The sequence below is a fragment of the Aulostomus chinensis genome, chromosome 20, assembly GCF_037954235.1.
Source record: "Aulostomus chinensis isolate RoL2024-O1b breed Wild chromosome 20, RoL_Achi_v1.0, whole genome shotgun sequence".
Taxonomy (NCBI): Eukaryota; Metazoa; Chordata; class Actinopteri; order Syngnathiformes; family Aulostomidae; genus Aulostomus; species Aulostomus chinensis.
In genome coordinates this window covers 21,000,620-21,021,890 of record NC_141339.1, presented here as the reverse complement: position 1 = coordinate 21,021,890, position 21,271 = coordinate 21,000,620, and the positions used below count along the sequence as shown (strand labels likewise).

The 21,271-nt window shown below is 45.1% G+C and overlaps 1 protein-coding gene across 4 annotated transcripts in view; it reads right to left on the bottom strand.

Annotated features, from left to right (window-relative positions):
- klhl29 (kelch-like family member 29) overlaps positions 1-21,271 on the bottom strand; it is a 262,520-nt gene that overhangs the window by 150,507 nt on the left and 90,742 nt on the right. For all 4 annotated transcript variants that reach the window (XM_086190650.1, XM_086190648.1, XM_086190649.1 and 1 more), the window contains exon 3: positions 15,432-15,743. In XM_086190650.1, coding sequence (XP_086046776.1) covers positions 15,432-15,704 — 273 coding nt within the window. In that variant the 5' untranslated portion in view covers positions 15,705-15,743. The remainder of the gene's footprint in view (positions 1-15,431; positions 15,744-21,271) is intronic.

Genomic DNA, 21,271 nt, shown 5'->3' with positions numbered 1-21,271 from the left:
ATGCCTGCTGATTTATAGTCCATATCTGCTTTTCTTCGTACGCTGCGCACTCGGCTGGGCAAAGCTGCTCGCAGACATCCAAGCCCCCGCAGACTGCAACTCTGGTGGCAGAGAAACACAGACTAGCTAACGGCCAGTTAGCTTAGACCTCGATGTGCTCACCAAGTCAGCCACGATTAGCCGCAGCAGTCGAAGTTACGATGAGGTGCTGCATGAAATCTCCGACTCTTAAGCGTCAAAGTCTTTCATTTTCAAATGCGACTTCATGCCTGATGTTGTGTTAATTTTAAAGCAGGGCGAAGACCATTCTGGCGAAGAAAGCAATTGATGACCTTTGACTCTCGTATGCTAACGCTTCTCTATCACTGCAAGTCATTATGCTAAGCTAACAAGCATTCTGTCGGTCTCAGATCCCTCGTGCACATGCAGAGGAGGGAAGGCTATCGTCTTCTGCCCTGGCTCTGGGGAGGACAGCTATTTCCCTAAATGCTCCCTTTAAAACAACAATTATTATTATTATAGACATTTTATTGTATATGGCAGCACGGTGGTGCAGTGGTCAGCACTGTCGCCTCACAGCAAGAAGGATCTGGGTTCGAGCCCCGCCTCCAGCACAGGGTCTTTCTGTGTGAGTCTCCATGTTCTCCCTGTTCCTGTGTGGGTTCTCTCTGGTACTCCAGCTTCCTCCCACAGTCCAAAGACATCAAGAGGGGACCAGGTTAATCCAGACTCTAAATCGAGTGTGAGTGTGAATGGTTGTCTGTCTATATGTGTTGGCCCTGTGATGGACTGGTGACCCGTCCATGTACTCTAGTTGCTCAGATTCATGTTCGGCAGCACCGATGATATACTGACCAGATTTTCCCAGACGTCTATCAGTCGTTTGAGATACGACTCACACACAGTCTACCTGAACATCCTCCGCCTCCTCACTGATGCCAGCATTCCTTCTCCTGGTACATCGCTTCTGTACCTCAAATTTGGTATTCTTCAATGGAGACATTCAGGCTAAACAAAGCGTAGCTCCAAGGAGATCACAAAGTCAATTGGTTAATGATTTTGTTTCCAAGTATTTTCAAGAAGCTTCTGTTAAGCCTCATTTATTGTCTCTTTTTGTGCAACCGAGTGGAAAAAAACAACAACCCCACAACAACTTAGGAAGTCAAGCAGGGAAATTTCAAAGCAAAGCCTGTCAACGTCTCTCTACAGTCAGAGGAAGTAGTTTCTAAATAAGTGTATTGTTCTCCTCTTTCTGTAACCAAAGTCAGGTGTGCACACAGTCGGTCTTACGCTGCATGTAACTGATGCTGAGAACACCCGCCGGCCTTCATACCTCAGGCGTGAGACACGGCTGAGTGAGGTGCCAGACACACTGCAGAGATGTATTGTTTACCTGCGCATCTTGAAAGATATTCAGTTTGCTTTCTCGCCGATACCCGATATTCCACATGACACGGTCGACGCCTTAAAAGGGAGCATTTGCCGTCACCCTTTGTACAGAGTTAAACTTAAGGTGCCAGCTCTTTGAATGTCAACCCTTACACAAGTGGACCTTTTTTAAATGCCACCACTCTTTATTCTGCAATTGTGGAGCATGACAGACAAAGGGTTCAGGGGTGGATATAAAGGAAGAAGAAAGAGGCTGGTAGATGCTGTTGGGTTTTGGTTTTTTTCACCAGACAAAAACCAAATGACACACAATGAGCTGGGCTCAGCATGGGGCTCATTTAATACCTTAGTGGGGTATGTGGGGTCTTTCAAGGGTTGGGGGGCTTTGGTTGATGTGCGCAGTGACATAGATGGCCTGACCACCGCTTTGTAAACAGGCTCTTTACGACAATGCAAATGTGAGCTACGAAAGCAAATATTTGAAAGACCGACCTGATTGTGAGCAAAGATTTTGTTCCAAAGAATTTAACGCTGCAAAAAATATTTGCTCATTTTCCATTTCCCCCCTGCTGCACACCAGCTTAAATCATGATTAAAATGATTTCAAATGGATATGTCGGAGTAAAAAGTTATCTTGTTTGAATAAATGTTGTATACTGTAATTCTGAAGCTTGTTCACTGGCTAATGACCGGCCGCTCAAGCTGGTGATAGATGGTTGAGTACGTTCAGGGATTCGGTGAGCGGAAGCTCATTACGTTCAGGGACGAAGAGCGAAGTAGATTCTTAAGGACATGTTTCTAGAAATGTTTTATTGTCTCCGCTGAGGAGGTAATCTGATCAGGAGCGGGAGTGTTTGTTTGTCAGCTTTATACCATAAAAACTAATGGGCAGGATCTTGATGAAACAGGCTGGAAAGAATGTTTGGGGCGATACAGAATAAAATTTCAGGAATCATTATCTCGGACACTCATCCGAGCCCTCTATCTCGTATTTATAATTGCTCTGAGCACAGTTGCTGGTATTATATTGGTTTATAGTTACATTTCTTGACCTTGTGGCCTACATCTGAGATCTCCTCCTACTTAATTTGGGGGATTTTTGACTGTTATGCAGCTGCTCGGATGTTTGCTAACGAACCCACGGCCTTTACATTCGATCAAACTTACCAGAAACGATGCTTGTCCCAACCATCCTCCGCTGTGAAACCAACCCGAGAGTGTTTGCTAGTATACGACGGCTATAAGTTACTGAAGTGCCACCCTAAAGCCTTGGGCTTGGTTCTTTTAAAGCCTCTCTTTCCACCCACGTCTGGCAACAAAACCTGACAGCCGAGGGTTTAGAGACTGACCCCTGGGTCTGAAAACCAAGCAATCAGAGTGTATAAAATAATTTCTTAACGATCTGAAGCATCTGTATGCTCAGGCAGAAAAGTTTTTATATCTGAAAACACACGAACAGCTGTACATCTGGGACGGGCCGAGCCAATACATCGACTGGGCTGTAGCTGCCATGTCAATAATAAAACACATCTCCAAGTTTTAACCACCAGCGAAGAATGTTTGACAATCAGCCGATAAATTAGGATGAAGCATCACTTTCACCTCTGACACTGATCTCCCGCCCAGTCGCGAGGAGCTGCAGGAGTGTGACGCCCGCAGTGGCAGGGATGACAAATCATAACGGCGAATCTGAGACGACAGGCACATCAAATTGCCCAAGGATCAACTTCGACCTCTTGACGCAACCTCTGACATGTGCCGCACGCTCCGTCCGGCCGCGGCCTCGTGTGTTTCTGCTTGTGGTCCGGTGGCGTTGTCCTTTGTGTTGTCATGAGATTTGTGAGAGTATTTCCTGTCTTGAAGAGATGAGGATGAGGAGTCAAGCGTCATCTGTGATCCCTCGGTGTCCTGTAACAGCTGTCTGCAGCATTAGAGCATGCGGTCGCTGCTATCCCATATTACATCTCTGCCACTCAGCGCCAACGGATCAGCAATCCAATTTCACACAAGCACACTCCCGGGTGGGGTGGGTTGGGGGGGCGACGTGGACGTAGGAATGAGGATCTACGCCTCAAGAAAGACAAGAGGTTATGTGAAGTGGCCAGAGGGGGGTGGCGGTCACGAGGGACGAGGGGAGATGGGAGGAGTTAAGAGGACGGATCATCAAAGCCGACAACGTTACCTTCAGCCGTGGGAGGTGCGACTGAAGGAGCTCCTCATTTTCCATCTCAATTTCCACCACGGGAGCAGGCGACGAGGTAAGAAACAGGAGGTGAAAAAATACAAAGCCCCGGAGAAGATTCTGCTCTTTGCGAACGCGGCATTGTGACATGGCGTCTGATGTGTCACTTTCTACTCAGTCAAACACGAGCAAGACAATGATCTCAGTGTGCTGCCGGGAGAGCAGATGTATAGTATTGGATGACAACACACTCCTCAGTGCTTTCAATATCACACACTCATATTGCATAGTCATTGTGACATAAATAGAGGGTGTGGGGATGTGTGTGTGTGTGTGTGTGTGTGTGTGTGTGTGGGGCGGGGGTTGCAACTCATCTTTCACAAAGCAGAGAGAGAGATTTGAATCCGATATCCGATGGCTGCTTATTAGATTGAGCCATCAAGCCGTCAGTTTGGAGCCAGACAGCCGGTGTGTTGACGAGGCTGCTTTCCATTCCCTCACACACACACACACACACACACACACACACACACACACACACACACACACACACACACACAAAAAAGCAGGAAAAAAAAGAGGAAATCAAGCCCCTCCTGGACCATCTTCTCCACTCCTGCCAGAACCATGCAGGCCATCTTTTGTCAAGCCAGCAAAGCGATGCCAGGTCCCTGAAAGGTCTCGGATATCCATTCCCTGTTTTTTGTTTTTTTTTTTTGAACAGTTCTAAAATTCGGTTTTGAATGTTCCCATGTTTGCAGAATTGTGACAGGATAGATAAACGCTGTGGCACAAAAGGTCAACTGAGAACCCACCCCCTGAAGACAGAACGACAGGAGGACCCAGGAGAGGACTGAGACCTGCGGAACATCCTGTCACACTGAGGCTGACATGACACACAGAGATAACACATCACCTCCACCGGCCGGCTCCACCTCCCCCCTCGGTTTTAATGCGGATCCCTTCTTCTAAATCACCTGCTGTCAATAATTTTCTATTGACAATAAAAGACGATGATGTCTTCAGTGACGAGGGTGTGAGACTTCTGAAAAACCTGTCACCACATTCACGACACCTATTTTCCGCCCGTCTTGATTTTCAATGGCAAGCCAAAAAAAGAAAAGGAAGACAGAAAGAAAGCTGACAGTTCCTCCTTTTTTCTGTCTTTCCACTGTCAGTCGTCATGACTGAGGTGTCTGTCTCTCAGTCTGTCTGTCCTTGATTAGCAATCACCGCGGCGTAGCCTGGTCTGATTCCTAGTGGAAAGCTTTAATTCTCCCCACATGCTGCAGAGAGATCCAGAGCCTGCTGCAATTGCTCCCGGTAAACACACCATCACTGCTTCTCGTTAACACTCAAAAGTTTCCATATATCCTCTTAAGGAAAATCACTGCTTAATCCGCGCTTTTCTCCCTCGAGGTCCACTGTTTCGTAACGACTCTGTTGTGGGTGCATGACAGCAGATTTGTTTGTCCACAAACACGAGGACGCGTGGGGAAGAGGGGAAAAAAAACGCAAACGGAGCACGCGCGAGTGGCGGAAAGTCCAACACTGCAGTAGGAAAACGATGAGGCTTAAATTAAATGTACGCATCTATCTAGACAAGCTGATCTATGACTGTAATTCTCAGAAACAGCTAGCGAGCTGTGCGTTGCCAGGTATTGATGTCCTGTTTTCCCAGTGAGGAAAAATCCAATCAAAGAAGCAAAGAGGAAGTGGCATTTTTAATAGCGGCCTTAATACCTGAGGGCGGCTCTCCGCGTGCGTGGGCCGGACTGAGGAGCTGACGCCTCCGTCTTGTGTCACAGTCAGTGAGCTTTAGCAGCAAAATACACAAATCACTTAACCATTTAAAAAGAACAAAAAGTTTAGCAGACCTCTGGCTCCGTGCATTTAAAACTGCATGACTGTTCAAACATGGGGAGTGAGACACAGAGGCTCACCTACTAAGAAAGCCAGCTGGTTTTACATAATTGTGGATGGATAATAAATGAAGTTAAGCGTGAATGCAAATGTCAGGCGGCTGCAATGTGATATGACGACGACGACGACAACACACACACACACACACACACACACACACACACACACACACACGAAGCTAAATAAATCAAATCCTGGCAAGCAGACTGTGAAGCTTGTTTATGCTCCTCAAAGAGAAATAAAGGTACCGCTGCGAGCTTCTGCTACTAATGCCTGCTGCACACCTGAGGATTTTCAGACCGCAGACATTACACGCCAGATTTAAAACCGTTTCCATTCGTAAGAACGACGAGCGCAGGATCCCACAATCTTATCATCATGCGCGAGATTAAAAACGCGAGTTCAGAAAAAAAGGCAGTCCCACAGTCGGCATATACTGCTCGCGCTTGTGTGTTTTTGGTGTGTTGCTGGGAAATGTGGAAGAAAAGGGGAAGGCGTGCATGAAGTCCTGGCCAAGAAAACCCGAATGAGCCTGGCTTTTGCAGCGATGGTCAGAAATAATCTTTTACTGTGGGTCTCAAGGGAGCGAGTGTGTAGCTTTGTTTGCTCTATTTGGTGAGCTCGTGCAGCTAACAGCTTGTAGTTAACCTACACTGACGATTCTTGGATGGTTGGATGCTTGTTTAATTTAATGGCTGTTTTTCTTTCTTCCCCACTGTTACACGTTGGTGGTGTAGTTGGCATCCTTGGGCCAGTGTCTCTTGGTGTCGTATAGACAAACCTTCGAACAAAACTTTTGAGCAAATATTTAGATTTCCATTCTTGGTTAAAAATGTGACATCCAGAGTATAGCAATCATCCCAACTCTGATTCCCTCATCACGACAGCTAATGCTACTAGCCTGTCACACAATGTAGACAGCACCCTGTGTTGGAATCATGTTTAACAACAGCATGGACTTGTCATTCCAAGAGAGATTCATTAGCATAATGCTAAATGCTTTTTTAAAAAATCATTTATTTATTATTTTTTAGCAGAAATGTTTTACATTCCTTTGAGGACTTTTCAGTCTGGATTGAGATCGTCCTCGGGCAGGTTCCAGGCCTGGGGCTGTATTATGCCAGTGCATGCTAATGCTAGCTGCAGCTAAAGGCTAAAGTATGCCACATCGAATCGGTGACACTTCCTGGTGAGCTCGTCCTCACTGGCTATTGCAAGTTTTTGCTAAAAACTTTGAGATTTCAAGTTGTTAATACCAACTGGGGGACTCTAAATCTCATGACTCAGGAGATTTAGTTCCAGATACAGGAGTTTGTGGCAAAGAAAGAGAAAAATTATGTTTTTGGGACTATTTGGCATTAAAAGGGAACACAAGCTGCAAGCTAACGGACCTAAAAAAGAAGCTATTTGCGGTCGTTGCAAAAGATTACGACTCCACCAGTTTGCACGAGCGTCATTCTGCTGAAGGTGCTACACACGTACCACGAGAAGCTGTCACTGTTTGGAGGAAAGTCTGACGGCGTCAGGTGAAGGACGTCTCCGCCTGCAGCCTCCAGATGAAGAAACAGGTGGCGATAAAATAAACATAACATACGTTATGGAGGGAAGGGAATACACGTGCCTCCACCTGCTTGAATGTAGGCGTGTATCCGGTGCCTCTCAGGCCAGAACTTGGAACGTCAACGGAGCGAAAGAAGCTGCTGGAGCGAACGTATCACCTCTGAAATTACATTTACGAAGCTGCAGCTGATGTTTTGACGCCACAAGCAGACACATTGTGGTGTTGAAATGTCAAGTGTTCCTTAATAAATACTATGATTTGAATGCGCCGGCACTCTCTTTTGCTCCGTTGACAACAGGCATTGAGTCTTTCAGTTGCTTGGCATTCAAGTTTTGAATTGCGCTGACACGTTGATTAGTGGTTGAATTTTTGAGGAGGAAGATCATTAAATTAGCAAAGAAAAGTGGAAAAAAAACAGACAAAAATATCAGCTCCAAATCCAAATCAAGGATTGGCTGAGTCCATCTGTCGATATATTCGAGCGGCTGCCCAAACCTACAGGATGGACTGTGTATTTCAAGCTGTGAAGGAATCAGTTTTCTTCCCAGCCGTGTTTAATATTCCTGGTTTTCCTCGTAGGGTGAGAAGAGTTTCCTTTAAGACCCCATGGTGAGTCTATCTGCTTTGGAACATTTTTTTCACACCTGGAAGATAGACTTCCACTGTCTGGTAGAGCGATTGTAGTTTCCTCTCCTATCTGAAGCTAATTCAAAAGCATCTCGAACCTCCCTCCCTCCTTCCCTTCCTCCCATCTCCATTCCGTCTCCCTCATCTGGCTTTCCCGCTGTGCGCCTTCTTAAACTTTAATCATCTCATATTCTATATGTTTCATGGGGAAAACGTCGCAAGGTTATCCCAGTTTTCTTTTTCCCCTTTTAGCCTCATCCTCAATAAAGATTTGATGACTTCAGAATCTATTCATTACCCGGCTGCCTGACATCGATGTTCGTGTGGAATTTCTTTTTCTTTTTCTTTTTTTTGTGATGCAGATTTAAAGGTCAGAAAATAGAAAGAAGAAGGAAAAAAAACACTATTACACAACAAAGGTGACGTGTGGCACTGCCGTATCCTGCTGTCAATCTGCCGTTGCCCTAAAAACGTTGAATGTTTCAAAGCTGACCGGAATATACTTGGAGATAATTTTTTCTCCTTGTCACTCATGTGTCAAGAAAATGACACAAATGCCTTGGACTGCTAGCAGGGGGGTGAGAAGAAGAAGAGGAGGAAAGAAAAAGAAAACTCCCTCCAAAGTGGCGATGCTTTTTGTGAGTTTTCTTTCTTTTTGATTGTGTCGGGAGTGAGGCCTTGACACCTGCTGTTCTTTGGATACCATGTTGTGTTAGCCTCAGTATGAGGTCTGCCTCAATCCATTGGCTGGCTGACCCGACTCGAATCAATGACCAACAAGACACAATGTGTGATTTTGTTTCAAGATGAGCAACATTGATTGGCTGCCGTCAATGCTTAGAAACTGACACTGGAGGACTTTTGTACAATGTGGAGCTTTTTTTCTTTTTTTTCCGTTCTCTTTTTGCGAAGAGCAGTAACACAGGTTTTAAGGGTGTGCACCGGGTGACGGAATCTCAGCCAGGTGCCGAGATCTGTCACAGGATGATAACAACCTTTCATGAAAATGGCTCTGACAAACAAGCCAATCAAAAGAAATGGACCTCGCTGTTTCTGTTGAGATGTGCTCAGCAGAAACAGAAAGCTTAATTTGGCCTTGCGGGGGAAACGCTTAAATGTACTGCCAGCAGCAGGTATTACATTGAATCTCTATCAGCTAAAGATCAAACACTGGGATGTCAAGCTGAAGCTGTGGAAACACTTCTGGTTTTTTTGTTTGTTTTGTTTTTTGTTTTGGTTTTAATAAACAGAACAAAAAGGAAGAATCAAGCTCGCCCATCTACTGGCTTGGGTGGTTCTCTGTGTCGTGTATTTAGGTCAGCGCGAGCAGCGTGTGTCATGAATTAATTCATGATGAGTCGAGAAAGTGAATTTGGAGTGGATTTTTCAGGGGCATTTCAAGTTTCCATGTTAGTTTAATTAGGGGCGAATAAACTAGGCTGTCAGCAGATGGCAGTGTGGGCGAGGCGACGCGTGACAGAGACGACAACCGCGCTCATACCTACAAGGTAGAGAGGAAATGGATCGTGTCCCAGGTGTTACTGGGCCAAGGCTGGGGTACAACCTAGCCAGGTTGCTAAGTCCACTCACACCTGCGGCTAATTCAGAGTCTACACTCAACCTTACTTGCATGTTGTTGGTTTGCGAGAGGAAAAGAACCCACCCAGGCACAGGGAGAACAAGCCAGGGCCACAGCTGGCAGATACCAACCTGAGAACCAGAACCAGAACCACTGCGGTAAAAAGAAACAAGAATCCAAGGATATTCCTGCTTGAATATTCCCAGATATGACCCTAATACCAGGATTTCCCTGGCAGTTCAGGATAGTCCTCAGATCCATTTTTCAGAGTATACCAACTACAAAAATGCAACCATTTTCTACTGCCTGGAGATGAAGACAAAGTTGGAGAATATCCCCAAAACAGCTGGTCAGTCACGTGAGTTAAACATTAGCTACGTCTGAGCTACGTCATTTGGTGCATTAAATGAAGGCAAAACAGCCTCGGCGGAGCATCAAAAGGTTTCCATCCAGCCCTTCCAATGTGATCAGCACACAGTGATGGAATCACGACGATGACGGCTTTGATGAAATGACTTCATCCTGGTGAATGCGGATCTCTGAGGGCTCGTCAACCCCGCCGCTGCGGACTTCCTCCATCTCTGTTTACTACTGCTCCAAACAGCGCTACTGCCCACACAAACAAAACCTGGACTCAAGCAGATTTCCTCCTGCCGCGAGCCTCCCTGAGGGGGCTCCAACCAGTTCCAGGAGAGGCTCAATGAATGGAAGTGGAAGAGTGTTTCTACCACTCTACAGACCCTTCTTCCATGTATTTGAGAGTTTAAAACTCGGGGTTATTAAATTCTGAGACTAAGCGCCTAATGCACTTGCTTGTTTACTTGTTTATTTTTTCTAAGTCCCTGCATCCTCGTGGCATCGCGTCATTTGAGCCCTGAAAAACTCGATAACTGAACCCAAGTTGCCCAATATTACTGTTTTAAACAAAGTCATACAACCTTAAATTCATTTTTTTTAAAGTATTTCTATCATAATTTATTAGTTCCAGACTCTGACAAACAGTAAAAAAAAATAGAAAAAATCCTCCAGGAGTCTGTACTTCTGGGACCAAACCATACCTGCGTTGGTTAAACTCATTCACATTCTCTGAGCCTCCCCTGGAACTGTTGGGAGCCCCCCAGGAGGCTCACTTCACACTTTAACAACCTCTGCTCCAAACAATTAAATCCATGCTTTAACAATTTAAAAGAATATTTCTTCTATATTCGCAGATACGGAAAAAAAAAGAGAGACTAAAAAAAAAAAAAAAAAAATCCTGCAAAGTGAAAGTCTGCAAATGGAACATTTTTCAGTTCCAACGGATCTTCTTAAGCTCTTAAACGTTCTGGATGAAACCACTTGATTGAAAATTCGCAAAATAATACAACGACAAAAATGTACAAGAGCAGACGGTAATCTGAGAATCTGCTGCTCAGTACAACCTCATAGATACACACCCCTTTATTGCCTACAGTGCTGTAGTTAATAATGCTGTTAGTCAGAGGAATTATGGGAAGTTAACCTACTTAGGAAGTTTTTCCAACAAGCGCCCAACTAATGAGATGTCTAAACAGCAGAAGCATGATTCATTCTGCTAAACTGACGCTGACCTTTTGACCGCAGACAAAATTCAATCAGCAGCCGAGACGTAAATGAGATCTGCTCGCGCCGACCACTTATGTTGTGACACTCTTTGGATTGCTGCATGATTGTATATCGCCCTGATATCAACTGATGGTTTTTTTCCTTCTTCTTTTTTTTTTTCCCCTTCTTTTTTTCTCGTTGCTCAATAAAGAAATACAAATCTTCACACTGGTGCTAATAAGCATCCAGAGAGAATGGATTCAAAAGATCAAATTAAGGGATTAAAACCATGTAGGAAAAGAAAAATCCATGTTTCAGTGGGAAGACACTTTGAGGAATATTATGTGTTAGCAGATGAATATTAAAAAAAAAAAAAGAAAAGAAAAAAGAAGCTTAAACCCCATAAAATCCTTCCCACTCAGAAAGAAGCTCTACCGTCACTGCTGAAGCCAGAGCAGAAGGCATTCACAGGGACGATCTTTCACTCCACTTGATATTTTAGACATTTAGCTGCTTTGTACCGGTGTTTTCATGTCAGTTGCTGGTTTACACTCATATCCTGCATGTATCCCAAACCCGAGTGATGCTTAAACCCGTGTAAAGATGGCGGATTGCCTTTCCGTAGTTTGTGATTAGCATCTTACATCATTTGCTCGTGTCTCAACGGCGCCGGAGCGATGTTGGAGAGCTGCTTGAAGGCAGCCGACTGGAATTTGTTACTAAACATTCAATTTTTTATTTTTATTTTTTTAAGTCTGCAGCAGAGCCCCGGCCGCATTTTCACCTGGGTTTTGTCTTTAGTCCGTGCCGATCCGAGCTGGGATTTGAACACAGTGAGCAATCTCAGAGGAAAACTGGTCCTTGCCACGATTCATAACCGCGTGGTTGCTGGGTACGGCTCGGAGGTAGAGGCGGTCCAGCAAGCGAAGGCTCGCTGGTTCAATCCCCACACTTCTCTAGCTGCAAGTGTTCTTGCACAAGCAACTCGGTGCTCCTGATGAGCGTGGCAGCAGGCGCCGTCAGTGAGCGTGAAAGGCTCCATAAACACGCTCCGTTTAGCATTTATGAAGTTTGTTTGTCTCAAAAGTTTTCTGCCACTTGACAGATACGACCAACCTCGTGCTTGTAAAGCAGTGTTTATGCGCTGCCCAGCTCCTTCATGTCCGTCTTCTTCAGGCTTGGGTGAAATTTTTACTGATGTAGATTTGTGGACTGTTTGCTAGAAAGTGAGACTGTTAACTTTCCAATAAAGTCCAACATAAGCAGCCACATCTTCTGAAAGAAGACCATTAAATTATTACTGTGAAACCGATGTTCTGGGAAACACATAAACTGCACTTTCTGCTGACACGCACAAGTCCTGTGAATTAGCCTAAGACAGAATGTGTTGTAGTTATTAATAACATGGATTTAGTGTGTGCAGTGACTATACATCCATGAAAATGGCACAAAATACATAAAAATTAATGAATGGGCCGACAGGGGATAGTAAAATGTAGCTCTAAATTAACTTTGGTCCACCGTTCCATGTGGTTAACTTAACATCAGGATGGACAAAAGAGCCAGATGGTACATTTCAACTGTCAGCATTAGTCCTACGCACACCCACACGTGCACTCCTACACACACGTGCACCTACACACACACACACAGGCCATCGTCATGCCAACCAGATGAGTCGTCCATTTACTAAGAAAGCTGAAGCACAATGTTTGGAGGCAATACAAAAGCAACTGATCCGCTTTTGTGGTTCCGAGTCCAGTTTTACATGATTTGAAATGATTTCTCTGCTTACACACAGGAATGCTTTTCTGACACAGAACATGGAGGATCATCCTTCACGCTTGCTTGGACACCCCCACTACCACCGCCAGTAATCCCAGTCCCCCCAGTATGAACCCGGTATTAGTACTAACTTGACAAATAAGACACACCTCCTTTTGACCAAGTTTTATTACATATTTCTAATGCAAATTTTGTTTGTAGTTTTCTTTTTTTTTCTTCAACAACTTCATTCAAATTTGACCCAGTGCCTCTAAATCAAAACCAGTTATTGGACTGGACAAATACTGGACGAATGTCTCAAACATTTCTTTTTGTGGATATTTCTATTTCATATTAATATTCTAAAGCAAAATTATTTTTTCCCCTTCTAATCGCGTCCCTAGAGTGTGACCTAGCGACACCAATTTGAAACCCAATATTCTCACTCGACTGGACAAGTCATACGATCTCACTTGTGTTTTTTATGAATATTTTCATGCTTTTTTTTTCTCTTTTTCCCTGCCAGTAGCTTCCATGTCACGTGACCCGGTGACTCCAAATCAGTTCCAGATATGACAAGTCAAATGACACACACCTCTCCCTACACACTCTTCCATCCATCGTTAGCTGAGGCAACGCGAGTCCAACTCCTTACGTTTGGCGTCCAATTTCTTACTCAGATAAACTCTTTTCTCTGTTTACACTCCGGAATGTTTTTCTAGCTTCTGTACATGTTCGGCTGTTAGACTGCAGGGTTTTTTTTCCCCTTCTTCCCACTTGGCCTGCTGTGTTTATGAAGAGAGTCTCCAAACTGTGGAGATCAATAACAGGCTGTCAGCTTTTTAGTATATCCGCGGACAGAGCCGAGACGCGGGGACCACGGAGACCGAGCTGCATCCGTCCATGTGACCCCCGGCAGCTTTGATCAAAGATGACGAAAACAGAGAGAGAGAAAGAGAGAGAGAGAGAGAGACAGAGACAAAAAAAAAGGGAAAGTGAGGACAACTAAGACATGCACCTTTGGATGATGATAGCCAGCTCTTGAGGCCCCTGTGTCTTTTCTAGGATGTAATTAAAGCAGATCCTAGACTCTGGGTACTTCCTCTTTTAAAAGCCTGCAGAACGAAGGACTGTCAATGAATGGAGAAAAGGAAATCCCTGACAAAAAGTCTGGCATCCGGGGGAGGTTCCTCACAATAAGGGCTGCGTCTACACGCTCGCACAGCCCTGCGTTACTGTACATTTACAACAAAACCCGCAACCGCGGCAGAGCATGTAATTGCTCTGGCATCTGTTGAACGATGACGGTGGCCTCGGTGGGATTGGGAGAGACTTTGTTAGGATGTATGTAATTATTCAGCCACACACACACAAAAAAGGAGCCCGCACAGTGCCAGGGCAGCTTTAGTGACCTGGGTATATACTGGTGTGCATTTACAGGCTGAATTACAGCAGTATTGTTTTGCTCTGCTCTGATAGTGAGGGTCCAAGATGAATGATATCAAAACAAGCAAAGGTCGTGACCCCCCCACTCATTTACACAAGCTGCTGACAGCCAAATAGCCGGTACCTCCCTGGATGAGAGGATCAGAGGAGACAAACCCTTGAATGTGTCAATCAAACAGTCTAAAACGTAGTGGACGCTCAAACTGGGGATGCGCGCCTTCATCTTTCCATCAAACCCTGCTGCTGTTCTAATACTTGATAATACACACAAGCGGGATCAGCACTTTTCGGTGGATTACAGGGTTTTTGTAAGGAGTAGAGATGTGCCATAAAACCAATTCTAGAACCTAGTAATGCTTTTAATAATGCAGTAGTGTGTATTGTGATGTAACAGCAGCTATATTTCAGTATTAGAAGAGTAGGATAACTACGCATCACATGGAAACCGTTTTTGTCCCCATTTGCCAGTGGACTCATCAACATAATGTCACGTAGATATCATTAGATGATGAATTATGTTGTATTGACAGATCTGTTTTGAAGTATTCAGTAAATTCTGAAGAATATCTTGATACTTATTGTAGCGTGATATTCCTCCCAGTACCCAGACATATTGAGGTCCGTTTTCAAGTAATTTGACTCAGCTTTTACGAATGTTCAAGTGTCGAAAAAGCAAACCAAAATAATCTACGATACCGATTCATAATTCCGGCAGAGTTGCAGTGCTAAAGACTTGAGACATAAATCCAATCAACACCAAAGCACTATTTACTGCCTCGGTACTCCTGTGCAGGATGAAGTATATCTAGAATATAACCTGAGCTCTGCACTTCCGCTTCAAAGCAAAAGCAGACGTCTGAAAATGAGACTCGTTCAGCCATAACCAGAAGACATAATGGTCCCCTTTGTTTGTTTGTTAGGAGATTCACAAAGTCTGACCATCCCCTCTGACAGCGGCACCCGTCTGAGCACCCGTCAGAGGTCATTTACATAATGAAAGCAGAAAATTACCAAGGAGGCTGAGGCAGGACAAGCCAGCCATTTGGCAGCCTGAGAAAATGAAGATGGAAGGAAAATGGTTTGGCAAGAATGGAGTATTGAGCAGAGAGAGAGAGAGAGAGAGAGAGAGAGAGAGGGGGAAAGAACTGGAGTGAAGGATGGAGGGAGGGAGAGAGAGAGAGAGAAAGCGAGAGAGAGTTGAACCATGAAGACAGGGATGCAAGTGAGTTGGACGAGAAGAGGAGAACTGGATGACAGTCAAGAGAAGGAAGCTGGAAAGTTGGAGATTATGTCCATCTGACGAGACGTCGCAGATTAAAAAAGTTGACGAGGCAGAAAGAAACTTGACAGCGGAGGAGAAGAGACTCTCGAGGTGTCGATTCGGATGAGGCTCTTACCTTGGCCGACGCCGGAGTGACCGATCCTGCTGCTGTGATGCCTCGCTTGACCGCTATGTCGTTGCTGGATGTTGTCACGGCAACTGTAACTGGAGTGGGGAGGAGGGAGGGGATGACAGGGAGAGGAAGGAGCCCTGGGCGGTTGTTGCCATTGACGACGGCAGAGGCACAGCTATGATTGGCTCCTCCATTGTGGAGGCCAGAAGGACGGATGTCTCTCCTTTCCCAGGGTCCCCGGTAGTCCCTCTCAAAGCGGTGGTGGTGGCGTGACATCACTTCCTCTTCCACTCAGAGGGAATAACAGGGGCAGGCCTGCAGGGAACGGACAGGAAGAGAGAAGGGCTCAGGTTACTGGGTCGATTTCTATCATGTAAATAGCAGAAAAAAACTGATGGACGGGGGGGAATAAAAACGACTGCAGGACAGAGAAGGAGCGGGGTGGGGGGGCATGACGACACAAAGGTGTAAACGCTCACAGGATCTGCTCTGACTGGCGTGAACGCGGCTCGCTTGTTGCCTCTGATTCCTACTCTCCCGATCATTAAAGGCGGCCTGCGACGGGAGCGGGGCGAGCAGGTCGGTTGAAAACGCCATCAGGGCCGGCTTGACACGTGAACGGGAGGTTAAAACAATACGGCAGAGTGAGACGCAAACAGGTGGACGCTCCTTCAAGTTGTCCAGAGGACGCCGCGGCTGTATCGCGACCTTGCGGTCCAAACTCATTCATGTGAATAGATAAATACCCCGGCAATTACAGCTCATCTCATACATCTAATGGCTGCCTAATTCAATCAGATTGCCCTTGAAGTGCATTTGAGGGTTCCCCCGCCCCCCCGGCGCTGGAGGCTATGATAGGCTAAGAGGCCACACTGAGCTGGAATTACATCAGTATGACGCATAGCACTATTGTGTAGGATGAGCGCCATGTCACTATTATATCATAAATCAAAGCGCTACAGGATCTGAGTCGTAAAATCCATCACTGAGGGGTTTGTAGCGTATTGTACTTCTCCTCACCAAAGGCACATTATGCTTCCCGAGCCCTTGATAACAGGCGAAATAAATAAATAACAACCTCAAAACCAGGTTCAGCGAGCCCAATGCAAAATCCCCTGATCTGTAAGGAGAGAATGACAGCGGATGATAAGTCTTTATTCTGCACGCTGGGGTCTGTCACGCTGCTTCTTGCCTCACAGAGGAGTGAACGCCTTGAAATTCTCTGTGTGTGTGCGCACGGGTGTGTGTGTGTGTGCGTGCGTGCGTGTGCGCGTGCTTGTGCAAAAGCAGTATATGAATGACTTTGTATGCAGGATGTAATGAGAACACATGTTCAGGACTCCTGTGTAGCATGTGAGCAGTCTGCTGGAAATGAAAGCTTCTCCAGAAAGCTTTGATCCGAGCGATACCACGTGTAGCCTGTGGTGGGAGCACCGGCCCTGCTGTATCACCACCCACTGCATACATCTATTTATTTACTCTCTAAACCCACAGATTTTCTTTTTGTTCTGAACACCTTTACTCCTTTTTATCCCAATATCCCCTTCATTTATATTTCTCTCATACAGCAGGCAGACGTGGGACACTCCTCCCTAACTCTGCCTCCCAATCTGACTGTAATAACCCCCTTTAATAACCTTGGGTTTTCCAATAGAACACATTTGTTTTACCCTTAAAAAAAAGTATATGAGGCAGAGAGAGTGACACAGTGCTGGTCCGGTGGAAGAACAGCAGACTTTGTGCCAGGTAATATTCTCTCTTATCTCCTGAGTTCCACACCTCAGCTGAGAAATAAACGCAGCCAGAAAATTCTTCCATAAAAAAAAAAAGAAAAAAAAAAGAAAAAAAAATTGGATATTATCTCTTCCAGAAACAGAATTGGGGGCAGAGCGCATTTGCATTCACAATTCCGTGCAATTTATTTTTTTTTATCAATTCTTTTCATATGTGAAGTGGGTACATGCCACCGCGCATTCATTATGTTCCCGAGTCGAGACAGTTTTGTGATTTAATGTGGTTTTTTTTTATCTTCCTGGAAACCTCCTGGAGCAAGGTTGCACTGAAGAACAAATCTATTAGATTATACAAAAAAAAGTCAGAGTTTAAATTGTAAATTACTTGAATAAGGAGCGTTAAGGTGTCTCTGTAAATACCTGGAAAGTCGAGCTCCAAACATTTATCCTGCCATCGTCTCTCTGTGCTCCGCTCTCTTCAATAAAGGTTACGTTTGAATAAAGTAAAAATTTTGTAAAAGCAATTCAAAGTCTATGGGTTTACCTCAAATAGAGTCTGTGTAAACTCAAACTTGATATTGAGTAAAAAAAAAAAAAAATAGCAGTAAGTGTGGATATCCTGCAAAGGTCGAAAATCCAATGCAGAAATTTCACTGGTTTTTGGTCAAGGACCTTCATGGCAATGCTGATTTCTTGGTAAGCATCACCCCTGCAGCACTCAATAATGTAACTCTAAATATGGTGCACGGATGATACCCCCCCCCCCCCCCCCCCATACACACACACAAAACAGCCAATCATCTGCTGACCCAGGAAACATTACTAGCTAATCGTGTTGATGTTGTTGACGTCCAGCTGACGTGCTAGCAGGGAACAACCGGGTGTAGAGGAACCTCTAAATAAGCACAGAACTTGATGGAATCCCACTATTAGATTTAAAAAAGCCGAATCCGAACCTGCTCTTACTCTGCAAACACTACGGTAACCCGGTGGGATGACCCGACGGGGCCCCGGCACGGTGCTGTGGACTGAGCCGTAAAAGATGCTGCAATGGTGGAAAAAAAAAAAACAGTCACTTCAATCCGTTTACGGGTCAAGTCAGCAAACTTAAAAAAAAAAAGAGCTCTGAGCAGTGAGTCTTCATGAAATGCTGTTTTACATCCCAGTGACCACTGATGGTGCAGCTCTGTCCCCAGTTTACTCAGAGCCTGGTCTTATTAGCATGAAATCACTGCCCCGGGGGCGTCAACAAGATGGCTGCTACGCGTTAAGAGTCCGGCCACACACATTTGTTGTGACGCACCTGTTTATTCAGGCGCATCTGTGGTGCACTGAGATGGAAAAATGTCAACGGCTGAATTAAAATATCCACCCTCTGGACATGCGGACGCGGTCCTCACAGACTTCAGGCATATGTGCAGTGACATGTTCACCACATCACGACTACTTCCTGTGCTCTCAGCCGGCCTGCACACTTCTGTGAGTCGTGCAGGCGTTACGTACGAATGAACAGATACAAAAGTACGTGTGTTCTGGGGTTTATTTTGCAGTCGAGTGTCATTTATTTCAGATTTGCAACACTTAGGACCAACGCGACCTTTTTCTCCTGGCAGCTCTGGCTGAGGTTGGGGAATATCACATGATGAAAACCGCTTCGTTGAGGTGAGAGAAGAAAGAAAGCACGGCTGTAGTGCGTTATCTAGGAAGAGAATTTGAAAAAGTGAATATGCGTTAAGTAATAGAGAAAGTTGTTTGTGGATCACATAATCGCATGGGAGCGTGTTTTTTTAATTCAAATGTAAGAGGGTGTTCTAATAACATGTTCTAATATTATCCAGCAAGTGTGATATGTGATATTTTCCCTGCCCCCTGCACTTGTCACTACACATGTTGAAGTCCCAAGAAACCGGGATTCCATTTATTAAATTAATTGGAAAACATCTCACGTTACCATGGTTGGGATTCTATCACTCATTTACCCGGGTGGCATCAGAATCTTGGCATGGTTTTCCTTAAATGTGCACAATCCTGGGCGTGAATTCCTGTCATCCCTGGACTGTGTGTGTCAGCGCGTTACTTTGTAACCGGAGGCTGGCAACTGATCCCCCTCAGAATGAGTGTCACCAAAACAAATCCCACCACATTAGTGATGTTTGGTGAACAGATGGATTCTAGCTGCCAATTACAGATGCTTAAACTGTCTTCATGACTACGTGGCGGCGACTCGTTTAAAGTCTATTCTCACACGTGTGCCGGGCATGGGCTCGTGCTCGTGAGGGGCGATAAAAGATATCTCGCTCCCAGAGGTGCCAGTGGAACACCCAACACACCTGTGAACTCTGTCAGACCAGATAAAGACTTAAATTTATCACATCTCCAATGACACTTTGCTCTGCGCCGCTTTGCTCCGGGGAGTCGGTGCCAATAAAGATTTGCCCATTTTCTTTAACATCCAATGAACTCCCTGTCAGCTTTGGACAAGACAACAGTCTTTCAAAGGGGGAGATGATAACCTTTGCTGCGAGCTTTGCATTTAAAAACGAGCTTTTTAAGAGCCTTTTCAATTTCATAAGAAAGTAATGATGGCATTTTAGTCATATCCTAAAGCAATTAACGCTGCTCTTCAGCTCCTGCAATCCTGTCAGCATGTTAATAACCTTACCTGAAGGTATCACCGCTATCTTCTGCCTGCTGCTTAAAATAACTGCTGAGGAGTGAGAATCCTTCGCTGAGATACAAATCTAAACAAATGATTAAAAACACTAATCCTCTGGAAGCTAAAACAGGAGCAAAAAGGCTCTGGATTCCAACAGAGGTGCTGGATATGAAAGTGAGAATGTCAGTAATCAAAAGTAAAGAGCTGACTGGCACCGCTGTTGTGTCTGACAACAGGTTTCAGCTGGAGAGGAGAGTCCTGGTCAGCGGCTGTTCTGAAGACAGTGACTCATCGAATGCATCATTAAACAATGGTTCAGTACACGAGGCCGCAAAGTAATAGGGTGCAAATTTATACAAATATATTCACACACTCATACATTTATATACGTATGTAAGAAAACATGCCGGTTTATGTGTGGGTATAGGTAGTTGTGCATGCGCGCAAGGCTGATAGTTGCTGACATCACATGACCTCGTATCTCGTCACCATAGCGATGCCCTGCATGCTCCTGCTGTGCTGCTGGAGCTCTGCGAGAAGTCCACACAGCACACATGGGAAGTTTATAGGAAAAAAAAAAAAAGTGAAGCGACGAGTTATTATCAGCCAAAAATCACAAGTTGTCAGGCAGGTGGGAATGTAAGACACACACCTTTTCAAAAGAGCATCTGTCACTCCGGGACAACACGCAGCATGGCGTGTGTGTGCGTCTGAGCTGAGCTAACAAAGACATGTGGGAATAAGCAGGGGGGCGTGGATAGACAGGAGGACAGAGGGAGAGGAACAGATGGACGGAACGTGGCATCGACGGAGAGACAGCGAGACACTGAGCGAGCAAAAGACAACAGCGGAGGAGCGAATGTGCAGCCTGACATGGAGAGCAGGGTGTTAAGATGGGATCAAGGTGCGCAGGCCGAGCAGTACATTGAAACGCTATCAACATCAAAACATGGCCTGGTGCAGTATGCAAATGGAGCTTTATTCGCTAAAGGCCAAACGTGAGTTCAAAATAAGACTCTAAACGAAACTACTGTGGTGCTGCAGAATGCAAACGGTGTCCCCGACTTAAGACATCAATGTTTCTTTTTAAGAGATCCCTGCAAAAGTAACCCCACTCTAAAATAAGCTGATTTTTTCTCCACTCATTTGTTGCCCTTCTTCAACTCCTCCACACTTTCAGCGACAGAAAATGCAAAAACATCAAAAATGTTTCGCTCTCCAAGCACATTTTTTGGGTGTTTTAGTTATAATCACAACAGGCGTGAACGGATGGATTTTGAAAACCTGCTTTTTGAATTTGTGGCTCGAGGAGTAAGTCATCTTTCTTCATGTACCAGTTTTTTTCAGCTTCGAATTTCAACTATTTCAGCCATTCCCAGCATTGCTTCAGCCAACTTTTTCCCAACACTGCATATGCAGGAAATGGTCTTTTTCCCAGTTCGGCGTCCTGTTGT